At 39.4% G+C, this 13,004-nt stretch overlaps 1 protein-coding gene across 1 annotated transcript; it reads right to left on the bottom strand.

Annotated features, from left to right (window-relative positions):
• Window positions 1-10,382: 10,382 nt before the first annotated feature.
• LOC131399791 (large ribosomal subunit protein eL37-like) lies at window positions 10,383-10,756 on the bottom strand. The gene has a single exon (XM_058534306.1). It carries the CDS (start codon window positions 10,734-10,736, stop codon window positions 10,443-10,445), a length of 294 nt encoding a protein of 97 aa, XP_058390289.1. The 5' UTR covers window positions 10,737-10,756; the 3' UTR covers window positions 10,383-10,442.
• Between the last annotated feature and the right edge of the window lie 2,248 nt (window positions 10,757-13,004).

Raw genomic sequence — 13,004 nt, 5'->3', positions numbered from 1 at the left:
GATGCAAACGACTGATGTCTTAGCTAGATCTGTATTTATCTGTTGCAGTCAACAACTTTAATCGGCCTACTACAACTCAAAAATCATGGTGTCAAGAAATCATAAAGCTAAAAGAGACTTAGAGCGGTCACCAGGTGACCTCTGTTTCTAAAAGGGTCTCAAACAATAAAGCTATCTTTTCCTTTTTAAATATTTAGAAATGTATATAGGAGAATTATTCCAAATCCCTTTGGTATTTTAGGTCAACCTAATCTGCTGTGTTAATGAATACATTCCTTTAATCTGCTGACAGACCAGTCAAAGAATATGAGGAAGCCAGAAGTAAGTTATGCATCAACTGTATGTCTGGCTTTTAATAAAAATGAGAGGCTAATGAAGGAAAATTACTGACACGTAATTTTATTATTAGAGAGTCTCTAAGAGACTTTGTTTCTAAGATATTAAGATATGCAATTGGCTCATGGAACAGATGTACATGGACCAATAGTTGATAACTGTAGAAAGGAACTTATCAGGAGGGTTTGCCATGGAATTGTTGGCAGTAAGATAGCACCATCTGTCGGAAAGAAGAAATGTCAATCACCAGTTAAACATATTTAATATATGAAAATAATTTTTTAAGTCTTTCCAAAGTGCTTGATGAAGCTTGTGAGAATTAGAAGCCACAAGTTCAGTGGAACAAGTACCAAAATGTGTTTATACATCACATCTCCCATGGAAACAGTCTATTTGTTTAGGCTAGGCTGTTACATGCACACACGTGCGTGCGCGCACACACACACAGACACAGGAAAAACCTATAAATCATTTAATGTTTGCAGTCCTGTAGATATTTTTGAAATATCACCACCTTTACTTCCTTCCACTACTTTAAACTCGGAAACAGCTACGCATAGCCACACAGAATCCGTTCCTCTGACTACCTGGAAGTTTCTGATCTTGATAATTATTATATTCCTACAGACCACTGCCAGGTTTGAAGAGACTGTCAATAAATTTTGTACAGTATATTAAAACCTTCTTTTCAAAACAAATAAATTAAAACAAATAAACATTTGCATTGCAATGTCAAGCCTTGGAAAGATGATTTGTTTATTTTGTATGTTGAATAAAATTCATAGCCTATCACAGTGTGTAAATATCTAAACGTCAGAATGCCTGGTCCTCCTACTTGAGTGCAATAAGTATAAGAAAGGAAGAAAGTGAGTTATCACTACTCACAATGATCTAGAAGTCAATCCTTTAGATCCGAATTCTTTCCTCAACCTTCCAAGTTTCCTAAACACTCAATGCTTCAAAATCATTTTCTGGGCTAAAAATAGATAAAACATAGGTAGTTCCAACCATGAGCACAGAAAGTTCTCCAGTCCTTTCCTGGAGGATATCAGCTATTAAGCAAAATGTAGTATTTAAAGGCACATAGCCTTTTTAAAGCTAGTAATTGCTATCCTTCAAATTTATGAGCCCTAAATTTATAATTAGTTTTTTTGGTGGTGGTGTTGAGAAAGATTCGCCCTGAGCTAACATCTGTGCCAATCTTCTTCTATTTTGTATTTGGGTCACCACCACAGCATGACCTCCAATGAGCGGTGTAGGTCTGCATCCAGGAACCCAACCCGGGTGGCCAAAGCAGAACACGCCAAACTTAACCAGCAGGCCACAAGGCTGGCCCTATAATTAGTTTTGAAAGTAAATGTTTTAGAAGAGTCAAAGTACATATACTACAAAAAAGTTCAGGTATCTGTCATGTTAAAGAAACATACCATACAAAGTCTTGTAGATGCTTTCTATATTGTCTGGATTCAATTTGCTAACCATTGTGTAATTGCTTGAAGTTGTGAACTTTCAGATGAATTGTTGATTCTTCCATTCAATTATCCACTTAGTTCAGCTTAGGAAGAACACACTTGAAAGAATCAATGGAAGAGTTGTCAGGGGTATAACTTCCCAAGATCTAAAAATGGAGACCTGAGGTGGAATGTCTTGTGGCAACAGGAAGGAAGCAAAAACGGATGTACAGTAGCCAATCCTTGCAAGAAAATCCTAACTCCAGTCAGAGAGGTCAAGCATCTGGAATATATGGTATCATTCTCCCTTTGCTTGGCGGACATTGCTACTCAGCAAGAACTGAGGCTTGGTCTGGCCTGAAACTCCAGTTCAACGAGTGCTCAAGGAGAGTCATCTCCAAAGTGTGCAGATAAGACAGTTCTTTGTGGAGTAGAAAGGAAATATCGGGCTGCCTATTTCTATTTTTGAAAATGTTTTCAGGTATATGCAATAAATAATAATAATTTATAATTAAATACATATATATATATATAAATGGAGGTGAAAGTAAATAAATTGTATGTTTTACCAGTAGAAGTGGGAAATAAGAGAAGTTTGGAGTCCACCATCTTAAGAAGCCACAACCAATAAGTTGGAATTGTTATAGGAGATAAAAATCTAATTGCCGTCACTGCTCTAGAATCTCTCTGATATGCTGCAGCATCTTCCACTCAAAAAAACAAACAAAACTTGATTTACTACTTTACTTCCAGGTCAAAAAGAAGAGCTTCATTCCCCCATCTCATGATCAATACAATAATGACTATGTTAAATATGTGTTTTTCTCCCAACCTTGAGTCATATTTGTCATTTAGTGACTACAGCTATGAACAAGCATCTTGGAATACTTCATTCTCTAGATAATTATATCATCAACCTCACTAGGGAAAAAGATTTGATTTACAGGATTTTATTTACCAGGGTCTTATCTATTCACATATGGATTGTGATAGCCATTGGTTCTATTCGCCAAATATTTCCAGTTCTCTGCCTTCTGGGCACAAGATAGGACTGTACTTCCTGTTTCCAATAGGAGTGGGGACATACGACTAATCTGGTCATTGGATTATGAGCAATGTCACTTCTATTCTGGAGCATTTAATTGTCACTGTGAGATCTTCCAAGGTTCTCTCTTTTCTCCCTCCAGCGTGGTGACCTCCACCAGCCTGATATCTGAATGACTCTTGGGATCAAATCTCCTCTGCCAACCTGCTGGGATATGTAGCACGAGTGAGAAATAAATTCTCGCTGTTTTAAGCCACTCAGATCTGGGGGTTGGTTGTTACCCGAGCACGATCTGGTTTGCCCCAATGACATCTTGAAGGATACCTGAAATTCCACTCAAAACCCAACAAGTCATAGCTCAAAGTTTTGGTTAATAAGTTACCGTATATTGCAAGAGATCCAGCCTCAATATAAAAACCACAGGAAGTTCTCTATTAATAAATTCCCCTACCTATTCCTGTAGTTTGAAAGGGGAATTTCACTCTTTGAAATTTCAAAGGAGAGTCTTTGGCATCAGGTGCCAGGTTGGTCTGCTCAGAGGGCAAAAATCAGGAAACTGTGGTGTTTGACAACAACTTGGAATTTTCAACCTTGAGACCTCGCCTCTTGAGGTCAGAGCTGCTGAGATTTGCAGAACCGGTTATTCTTCCAGTGTTTTCTTAATCTCACTTTAAAAGAAAGGAGAATTAATCTGATGTTATCAATTCCCTCCCCAAAATCCATATATATTTCACAAGGCATTAGTATCCAAACATTCTCATACTGTTTCATTTTCCTCCTAAGTGACTATGATATATTCACCCCAGTAGAATATGAAAGAAGAGATCTGCTCTAGATTGTTGCCAAAAGCCCCACTCAGGCACAGGAGGCAGCCCAGTGCAATGTGTGAGAAATGAACTGGAACCTCTGTGTTCAAGTCACAGCCCTGTCACTAACCAGCCGTGTGACTGCACATGTCACTTGACCCCTGTCAGCCTGTTTCCCCACCTGTAAAATGTCAGTAATAGTGGCTTTGCCTCACTCTGAGGCTTGTCGTTTTCTAAAGAGACATTATGTCTGGAAATAATTAAGCAAGTTTAGTTACATTCTTGGAAGGATCATCTGTTTGTGGATACTTATTGTGAACCAACACAGACTTACTGTCTTCTCATAAAATTTTTAGTCAAATTGTTTTTGACACTGCTTTACAGTTTCTAAGTTTTTATTTTCCCTTTATAATTTTTCTCATCTCCATTTACAGAACCAAAAACTCTAGTTTATGCCGCAAAATAGGAGAGGTCAAATTAACACAAGATATAACCTTTATCCTCTCAACTCCAGACGTCTCCCTCTTCCTCTAGCGCCTTCTTTTTCTTTGATTCAATTTCAGGTGCCTGAAGTCACCTGAAGTTTGTTGTTTCTTTCGCTGCTGTCCATTATCTCTTGACACCTCAGGATATGGCTTTCCATATTTACCAACTTGCCAGTCAACTGGGCTGATAAAATAGTGTGTGTGAATGAAGACCTATACTCCCACCCATGGTGGTCTTCTTTCCTCAGCTGCGTCACTAACCAGAAAAGAAATTAAAAACTTCAAACTTTGGAACAGATTGAAAGAGAAGACAGTATTTTGGGAAAGGAGAATTTGAATCACATTCTGCAAAACACCACCTTCACAGCCCATAAACAGGGGACACTGTGGTAGTGGCCAAAGATGCTGGCCACTGTGAGACATGAGATGGAAGCCTGGCCGGGAGCCAGGGACCAGGGCAGGGGAAAAACTTTGCACCATTCACTGGTGGAAACCAAAAAAAATAACCCCAGGAACTCTGAGCAGAGAAAAGAAAAATAGTGTTTCTCATTTTTTTTCTATGAGGGCTGGAAAATATATGTTTGGTGTCTGCCTGCCAAAGGAAACTTCTGGAATTTATGTTGGTAGCTTTGAGCTTCAAAGTGTCCAAAGAAATGAAGGGAACGCTGTGAGGGGTGTGCATGCATGTGTGTTTGATTTTAAAGTGATCACTGTGGGCTAGTTAAGAATTTCTGGTTTGGAGATGTGTTGTCCTGTTGTCACTTTTTGGTCTTGTTTTGTTTTGAACTACATGGAAAACGTGACATTTTCGGGGAGGAGAGCCTGGACAGGAGGGAGATTCAGGGAAGAGACATCAAAACAAGACTGGAAACTCCCCTAAAGCTCATACATTTCAAAACACATGACCGGGGAGGCAGCGGCCGCTGAGGAGCCAAGGCAGGCTTTGCTGTGAATCCTGTATTGCTTTGTGATCACAACAGCGCTTCCTGTCAGAGTCAACAGTGCGTTCAGGGTGGAGTTCATGAGAAAACTTGTCTTAGTCATGAAATGCCAATTTTCAACTCTTTAAAGCAGCCAGGCAACATTCTAGAAGAATATCATGTCCAGAGTTTGCCAAAAGTTTTTTGAAGAAGTTTTAAATTTTGATATTCAATGATTCCCATCTTTTGTCAAAACAAAGCCCACTTGTTAATCTCTCATAGACCTGTCACATGAATGCCATTATGTCAAGCACAAAAGGGGGTACAAAATTAAAACAAGGCATGTCCACTCCCTGAAGGAGCTTTTGGAAGACCTCTGGGAAGTGTGGGATCTGATTGAGAACTACAGCTGGCTGACTTGGGCAGAGAACCATAATGAAAGGCACTGGCTCCAACTTGCGTTCTGCAGCCCCCATTGAATGATGAAGTCTATCAGAAACCAGACCCTCTTCTGAGCACTGTGGACCTTAAGGAAGTCACTTCTTTTGTCAACTCCTATACCCACATCTGTTAAATGGGAATAATGTATGTGAAAGTGGTAAGATAATAAGAGCTCCATACATATTACTTTCCCTCCTTTCTTTTCAGAGTCTAGTAGTGCAAATACTCCAGAGTTCAGTAACATCCTAAGCCCTTATGTTCTGGCCAATTGGATGTCTCTGTAGGGAAATTAATTACCACCTTGAGCTGTTATCCAGAATATCGGTGCCCTAACCACTCAAGGATGTAATGCTTTTGGCAAAGATTTCTCTCTTATGATTTTTTTCCTTACTCTCATAATCTTCTCACTTCATTAGACCACCCCAGAGCGCAAGGACTGTATCTTATTCGTTTTTGGATTCTTGATGATGGCATCGAAGGTATTCAATAAAGGTCTGTTGGACGAATGAATAAATGCATGAATAAATTCTTTAGGGGGAGGAGAACAAGAGAGACAATTTGCTTAAAAGGGGAATGTACTGCAGGACTAAGAAGAGGAAAGTGAGAGGGTCCCCCAAACAAAACAATTTTTTTGCCGAATTTAGAATTTTATCCAGAATCAGAACTTCTGTTGCAGCTGCTTTAGAGAGTAGATAAATTACTCCTCCAACCCCCCTCCTCCCCCACAGCCACATGTACAGTACGCTGCTGACAATGATCATGACGATGATGATGAGCCTGCGGAACAGGATTAGAAAACCACCTTTTCTTAAAATGACTTTGGCAATGTCTGCAACTATTCTTCTGCTGCTTTTAGGGAGGCAGCTATACCGGTCTTGTCAGCGACACCTGTTTTCTAAGCCACACCTGTTTTCAATATCTTGACTACACTACGTCTGTGACAGGTGTGACTGACTTTTTAATACAAATACAGCCTCACTGGCAACTGGGATGAGCTCCTGAAGGGGGCGTGCAGGGTGCCTCTCAGGCTTCATGGACTTACGCTGGCCCTGAGGTACTTGCACTGGTCCAGGTACCTCCCCAGGCTCAGGTGTGCCCTAAACTGAGGGCCAACACCTCATTTTATTTTATTTTTTACTTATTTAATTTTGTTTTGTGAGGAAGACCAGCCCTGAGCTAAATCCGTGCCAATCCTCCCCTTTTTGCTGAGGAAGATTGGCCCTGGGCTAACATCCGTGCCCATCTTCCTCTGTTTTATATGGGACACTGCCACAGCATGGCTTGACAAGCGGTGCATCGGTGCGCACCCGGGATCCGAACCTGTGAACCCCAGGCCACCGCAGCAGAGTGAGTGAACTTAACTGCTACGCCACTGGGCCAGCCCCAACTCGTTTTATTTTTAACCATAACTCCCACACTCAGACATTACATCCTAAAACAGAATCACCGACTGTGGAAAACAGTATGGAGATTCCTCAAAAAATTAAGACTAGAACTACCATACAATCCAGCTATTCCACTGCTGGGTATCCAAAGAACATGAAAACATGAATGCATAAAGATACATGCAGCATTATTCACAATAGCCAAGACTTGGATGCGACTTAGGTGCCCATCAACGGACAAATGGATAAAGAAGATGTGGTATATATACACAATGGAATACCACTCAGCCATAAGAAATGATGAAATCCAGCCATTTGTGACAACATGGATGGATCTTGAGGGTATTATGCTGAGCAAAATAAGTCAGAGGGAGAAAATCAAATACTGTATGATCTCACTCATAAACAGAAGATAAAAACAACAACAACAACAAACACATAGAGACAGAGATTGGATTGGTAGTTACCAGAGGGGAAGGGAGGAGGGAGGAGGGCAAATGGGGTGATTAGGCGCATGTGTGTGGTGATGGATGGTAATTAGTTTTTGGGTGGTGAACATGATGTAATCTACACAGAAATCGAAATATATTGATGTACACCTGAAATTTATATAATGTTATAAACCAATGTTACCTCAATAAAAATAATAGTAACTAAAGAAATAAACAAAACAGAATCACCGTGCCAAAATAAGGGAATCTAGAGGAGTCTGTTATCCACTCTCTGTAATAAACACCAGCTCTCTCCCTGAACCCCTAGGTTCTGGGTTGAGAATGGATCACCAACGCAGATGATCACTTTCCTCAAAATAATTTTATTTCAGGCACCTTCTTGCCCTTCCCTCACACTGATTCATCCACACATTTCCTCTTAATTTTAAATTTTAGGGAGCAGGCTAGGGGGTTAGGGGTGTCTGAACTCTTTATGAAATAAGCCCAATCCCTCCCCAGAGCTCTACACACCAAGAGGAGAGACCAGTTTACTAAGCTCTGAGAGGGTATCTAGTTACACAGTGCAACTACAGCGTTAGCACGGCACCACTAAGGGGACCAATCCAAGACGGAAGGACAAGAAGGTCTGCTCATGGTGGCCTTTTCTTCCTGAGTGTACAGAGAATAGTTGGCAGATACTCTAGACCTGCACTGGCAAATATATATCATATTGGAAACATACATGAAGTGTAATGTAAGCCACAATGGAAGCTGCCATATGTAATTTACAATTTTCTAGTAGCTGTGTTGGAAAAAGTAGAAAGAAAAAGGTAGAATTAATTTTAATAATAGATTTTATTTAATCCAGACATCCAATATATTAGTATTTTAACATGAAATCAATATAAAAATTATTGAGATGTTTTACATTCTTTTTTTCACATTAAGTCTTCAAAGTCCAATGTATATTTTACACTTACAGCACATCGTGATCTGATGAGTTCATGTACTGACATGTGCCATCTGATCGAAACACATAACTAAAATAAGGTAGAAAATAAATGTGACTAGATGGATGCTTCCTCAATATGACTACGTCTAGCTCAACCCCAAAGCCAAGATTAACCTGAATAGGAAAACACTAAAAGCATTTCCATTAAAAACACGAAAAGGACAGGATGTCCTTTACTGCCATTATTATTTAACACAATCCTGGAGGTACCAGACAGTACAATTAGACAAGAGGAAAACATAATAGTTATAAAAAATTGAAAGGCAGATATAAAATTATCATTATTTGAAGATTATATGATTCTTGACCCATAAAACCTAGGTGAATCAACTCTAAAGCTATTTAAAGTAAGAGAAGGTAATAGGTTGACTAGATATAAAAATTAATATGCAGAAATCAATAGTCTTTATATATACAAACAACAACCACTTAGAAGTTATAATGGAATAAATGGTTCCGTTAAAATAACAAACAAAAATAAAATACATAGGAATTCAAGACGAAATGTGCAAGACCCATATGAAGAAAATCTTAAAACACTGCAAGAGATTAAAAGAAAGACTGAAAATAGAAAGGCAGACCATGTTCATGGAAGGACGTTTCAATATCACAAAAAATCGTCTCTTTCTCTATTAGATGAAAGAGATGAAAGAAAATGACATGATTTGGCAAGTATAATGGGACAATGAGGATTTGGGATCCACAGCTACCTGAACATGAATGGCAAAGACAGGATTAATCACCTTCTCACTTTCATCCCATACCTGGAAGGCCTAATTCTGATGGAAAAATTGCAGGGTATATGCCTTGATATCCCTCTGGTTTCCTTTATGTGATAACAAAAGAACATACGCCATTTCCCAAGGTCTCTCTCTGCCTCAGTAGTGAATCTATGTCAAGTGAAATGAATGCAGTGGGAAAAGATGGAATTGTCAAAACAAAGAGGTTACTCTAATCCTAATATTTTCACTTAGTTAACGTTATGTAACTCACTTTACCTCTCCGAGCCTCAGTTTCCTCATCTGTAAACCAAAGATTAAAAAATGCCTGCTACTTACCTCACAGGGTTGTTGTGAGGGCAAGAATTGAAGCTGGAAGGTGCTTTGGGACTTTAAAATGATTTATTATTATTAGTTTATTATCCAACAAGATGCAATCCATGTTCCAATTTGTGTTTGAATATTATTAACACAGCTCTAAGCCTGAGGTAAATAAAGTAAATGTAAGTTTATTCATCGGATTTGTTTGTTTATTTCGAAGGTGCTTCACAGAATAGACCTTCTCTGGAATAAACCATTCCCAACCTCTTGAAGGATTGCCAGCTGTGGTTTCAAACAATTACACAGAAACATCCGGCTTCCCTTGTCTTCTTCCTTTCCTATTGGTCCCTTCCCCTCCTGGAAAATGCAGAATTGTTTATAGAAGGATGGATGTGAAACACCTTGAAATCATTCATCTGTATAGAATATATATGTCCCTGATTCATCACTTGAAAGAGAGTTGTGGGACCAGCATCCGAGTATGCCATGAGTGAGAAATAAACTTTTGTCACATCAAAGTCCCCAGATTTCAGAGTTAATTAGATTCCACAGCATAGCCCATCCAGTCCTGTCTCGTGGCACTTGAGTTTTGTAAGTGGTGGTCCGAGAGAGGAATTAGAGTTCAGGGTCTTACATGTGGAGCAGGTCCATGAGATGGCCAAGTGTAAAGTATGGTGACATTTACAGGGTGCTGATGTGGAGTGGGGATAAAGATAATTCTGGGGCCGACCCAGGGCATAGCGGTCAAGTGCACGTGCTCCGCTGCTGGCAGCCCAGGTTTGGATCCCAGGTGCACCGATGCACTGCTTCTCAGGCCATGCGGTGGCAGCGTCGCACATAAAGTGGAAGAAGATCATCACAGATGTGAGCTCAGGGCCAGTCTTCCTCAGCAAAAAGAGGAGGATTGGCACGGATGTTAGCTCAGGGCTGATCTTCCTCACAAAAAAAAAAAGATAATTCTGACGACAGGTGGGAAGATTTTCTTAAATGTTATAAGTGAGGCCTTTATTAAAGGTCTATGTAAAAAAAATTTTTTTTTTTTATCTTTTTAAAACCAGAACATTTATTGCGTGACTAATCATCGAAATCCTTAAGATGAACTGGATGCTGCAACAGCTGCCCTCTTGGGTTTAGGTGTTGTTCCTTCACGGAATCCATGCCTGAATCTGCGGTACACAATTTTTAGGTGCCTCATTCGACCGGTCACGGTGGTATTTTGCCTTTTAGCCTTGGCACTCCAGTTATACTGTCTCTTCCTCTTGGCAGGGTAGCCACATTTGCCACAGGTCGACTTCTGAAGGTGGTAGGCCTTAGAGACACAGCGGCGGCACAACGTGTGCGTCTTGTTGCGACGCTTTCCAAACGATGACGTTCCCTTCGTCATCTCGCTTCTGTGGCCGAGACCAAAGAACTAAAAAAATTTCTGTAAAAATGGGCTTCATTATATCAGAGATAGAATTAGATTTGGTAACTAGGAAGAAGGCAGACTAACAATGGGTGACTGAATACCTTTGTGACTCAGTGTATAAAGCCTTTTCTTTGGAAGAGTGTCCATTGATGATGCCTTACAGTTTGGACGTGACAATACAATGAGTGTGAAATTCAGCCCACACTTACCATACTCAAGATTGAGTAAGCCCACCGCTCCAAAGAGCAGACCAGACTTAACGGAAGTCCATGCCCCTCCCCATGTGGCTCAGGGGCCGTTAGCAATAAATGCTTTTATTTATAATGAGAAACAGTTGAAATATGGAAGGAAATGATGGAAGGACAGGATTTCCTGTAAAGCTCATAAACAAAGCAATAATAAGCAAGGTGCCTTTCTAAACAGCGCTAGTAAATTTTACATAAATGTCTGACATGACCGTTTGTGATTTTGAGCTACTTCAGTTACAGTAACATCAGAGACAGTAGCCAAAGCATTTACTATAAATTCAAACATTTTCCTATTAATATGAATCAATGTGTAAAAATCAATGCATACCTCATGTTCAGACACACTCAGAAATGCTATGCGCAGGCGCACACACAGGGAGAAAGAATATATATGCTCTTATCTCATTTTCTTTAAAAATGTTACATTAAGAACGCACCAGCAAGTCCATATAGTCTAGGGAAGGAAACAGCAAGGTTCACTAAGGAATTATGAAATACAAGTCACCAAATTAGCATTCCTCAATCAACAAAAATTGAAATGACTTCACCAAGCTTTGTCCTAAATAATTAACAAGTCAAACCCTTTTTCCCTAAGAGCTGAGAACTTGGCAATATTACAGAATTATTTCATTACTTGACTATTAAAATTCAGGGACCTCTCAATTATATATATTTGAAACTTTTTAAGTTTATTTAACTCTTAGAAATAGGGGGAAATAATATTATTCTCTCCTGCATTCTCAAAACTTTTTTTTCATTTATATTACTTCAGTCACCTGATGGCTATCAAAGAAAGCAATTTCCTATAACATTTTATTCTACTGCAAAATGCATTTCCTGTACTTTATCTAGAATATATATCATGATATTTCTTCAACACCAATGGGGGAATGACTGGCAGGCAAGACACTGACGAGAGAGGATAGGAGAGAGTGAGAGAAAGTTTAAGCCTCTAGAACTTAGGTCTGAATGAGGAACACACATCAGAATAACATGAAGAGCTATTTTAAAATATTTGGGCCCACCCTCTGAGATTCTAGTTCTGCAAATCTTATGCATGGGCATATGTTTCTTTTTCACAGTGGCTGTCAGGACAGTGAGCCAGGTTTGGAGCCCAGCTCTATCAAGTGAGTAGAAGCGGGTGCCATGGCGTGTGCATTGTGTACCAACATCGCTCCTTGCTCTGCCTTACTATCCTCCTCACATTTTCCATTTGCCTCATTGTTCTTACTAATTTTCAGTTGATCTTGCTAAATTGTGTGCAACTTTATAAGCAAACTTGAATTCCTTTCACAATGTGGAGAATTTAAAGTAAGTGAGTAAATAATAATGGAGCAGGGCAAATTCTTCAATAGGGAAATTTTATATTTCATGTTATGGTTCTATGCTTTCCATGACCTTTTTCTCTCGTTTCCGAGTCTAGTGCTGCAGTATTCGTGCCTTACCCCATTAACCCCATTCTCAGGAGAGCATCTCATATCCATCGTTGACACTCAGAATAAACTCAAGTCAATGTGCTACCCTTCCCAGGGGGCGATGTCTTTTCTCTAATTGCAAAATAAGATTTATTACCTCTTAAATGAATTTCAGATATCAAGGAAATGGGAGAACGTGGAGGAAGTAATCATGGACCGAACTGTATCTTCTCAATACTGCAAAAATTATACCACCCACCAAGGACTATTTCTGCTCAGGACATTTTAAAGGAAAATGTTAGGGCTTAAGTAACGATTTTAATTTATTGCTTTATTGATAGCTTTCTGTGAACCATGGGAAGAGCCAAATTAATAAAGATTCTGAAGAGAGACTACTGTGTTGAAATTAAAAGACAATCTAGGGAGAATTAAATAGCTACTGACTGTCCGTTTATGTGGAAGGGAGACAGAAGAGATCCAAAATATTGAAGAAGAAGAGGTGAAACCGAAATAATTAGATCATTGTTAGCCTGGGATGAGAGTTGAGGGTGGACTTTAAGTCACAAGGCCATGAGTTTAAG

The sequence above is a fragment of the Diceros bicornis genome, chromosome 39, assembly GCF_020826845.1.
Source record: "Diceros bicornis minor isolate mBicDic1 chromosome 39, mDicBic1.mat.cur, whole genome shotgun sequence".
NCBI classification, from domain to species: domain Eukaryota; kingdom Metazoa; phylum Chordata; class Mammalia; order Perissodactyla; family Rhinocerotidae; genus Diceros; species Diceros bicornis.
This window is presented reverse-complemented; position numbering and strand designations above follow the sequence as displayed.

Coding starts and splice junctions, on each gene's coding strand:
- LOC131399791 (XM_058534306.1), bottom strand. CDS start 10,736: ATGACGAAGGGAACGTCATCGTTTGGAAAGCGTCGCAACAAGACGCAC.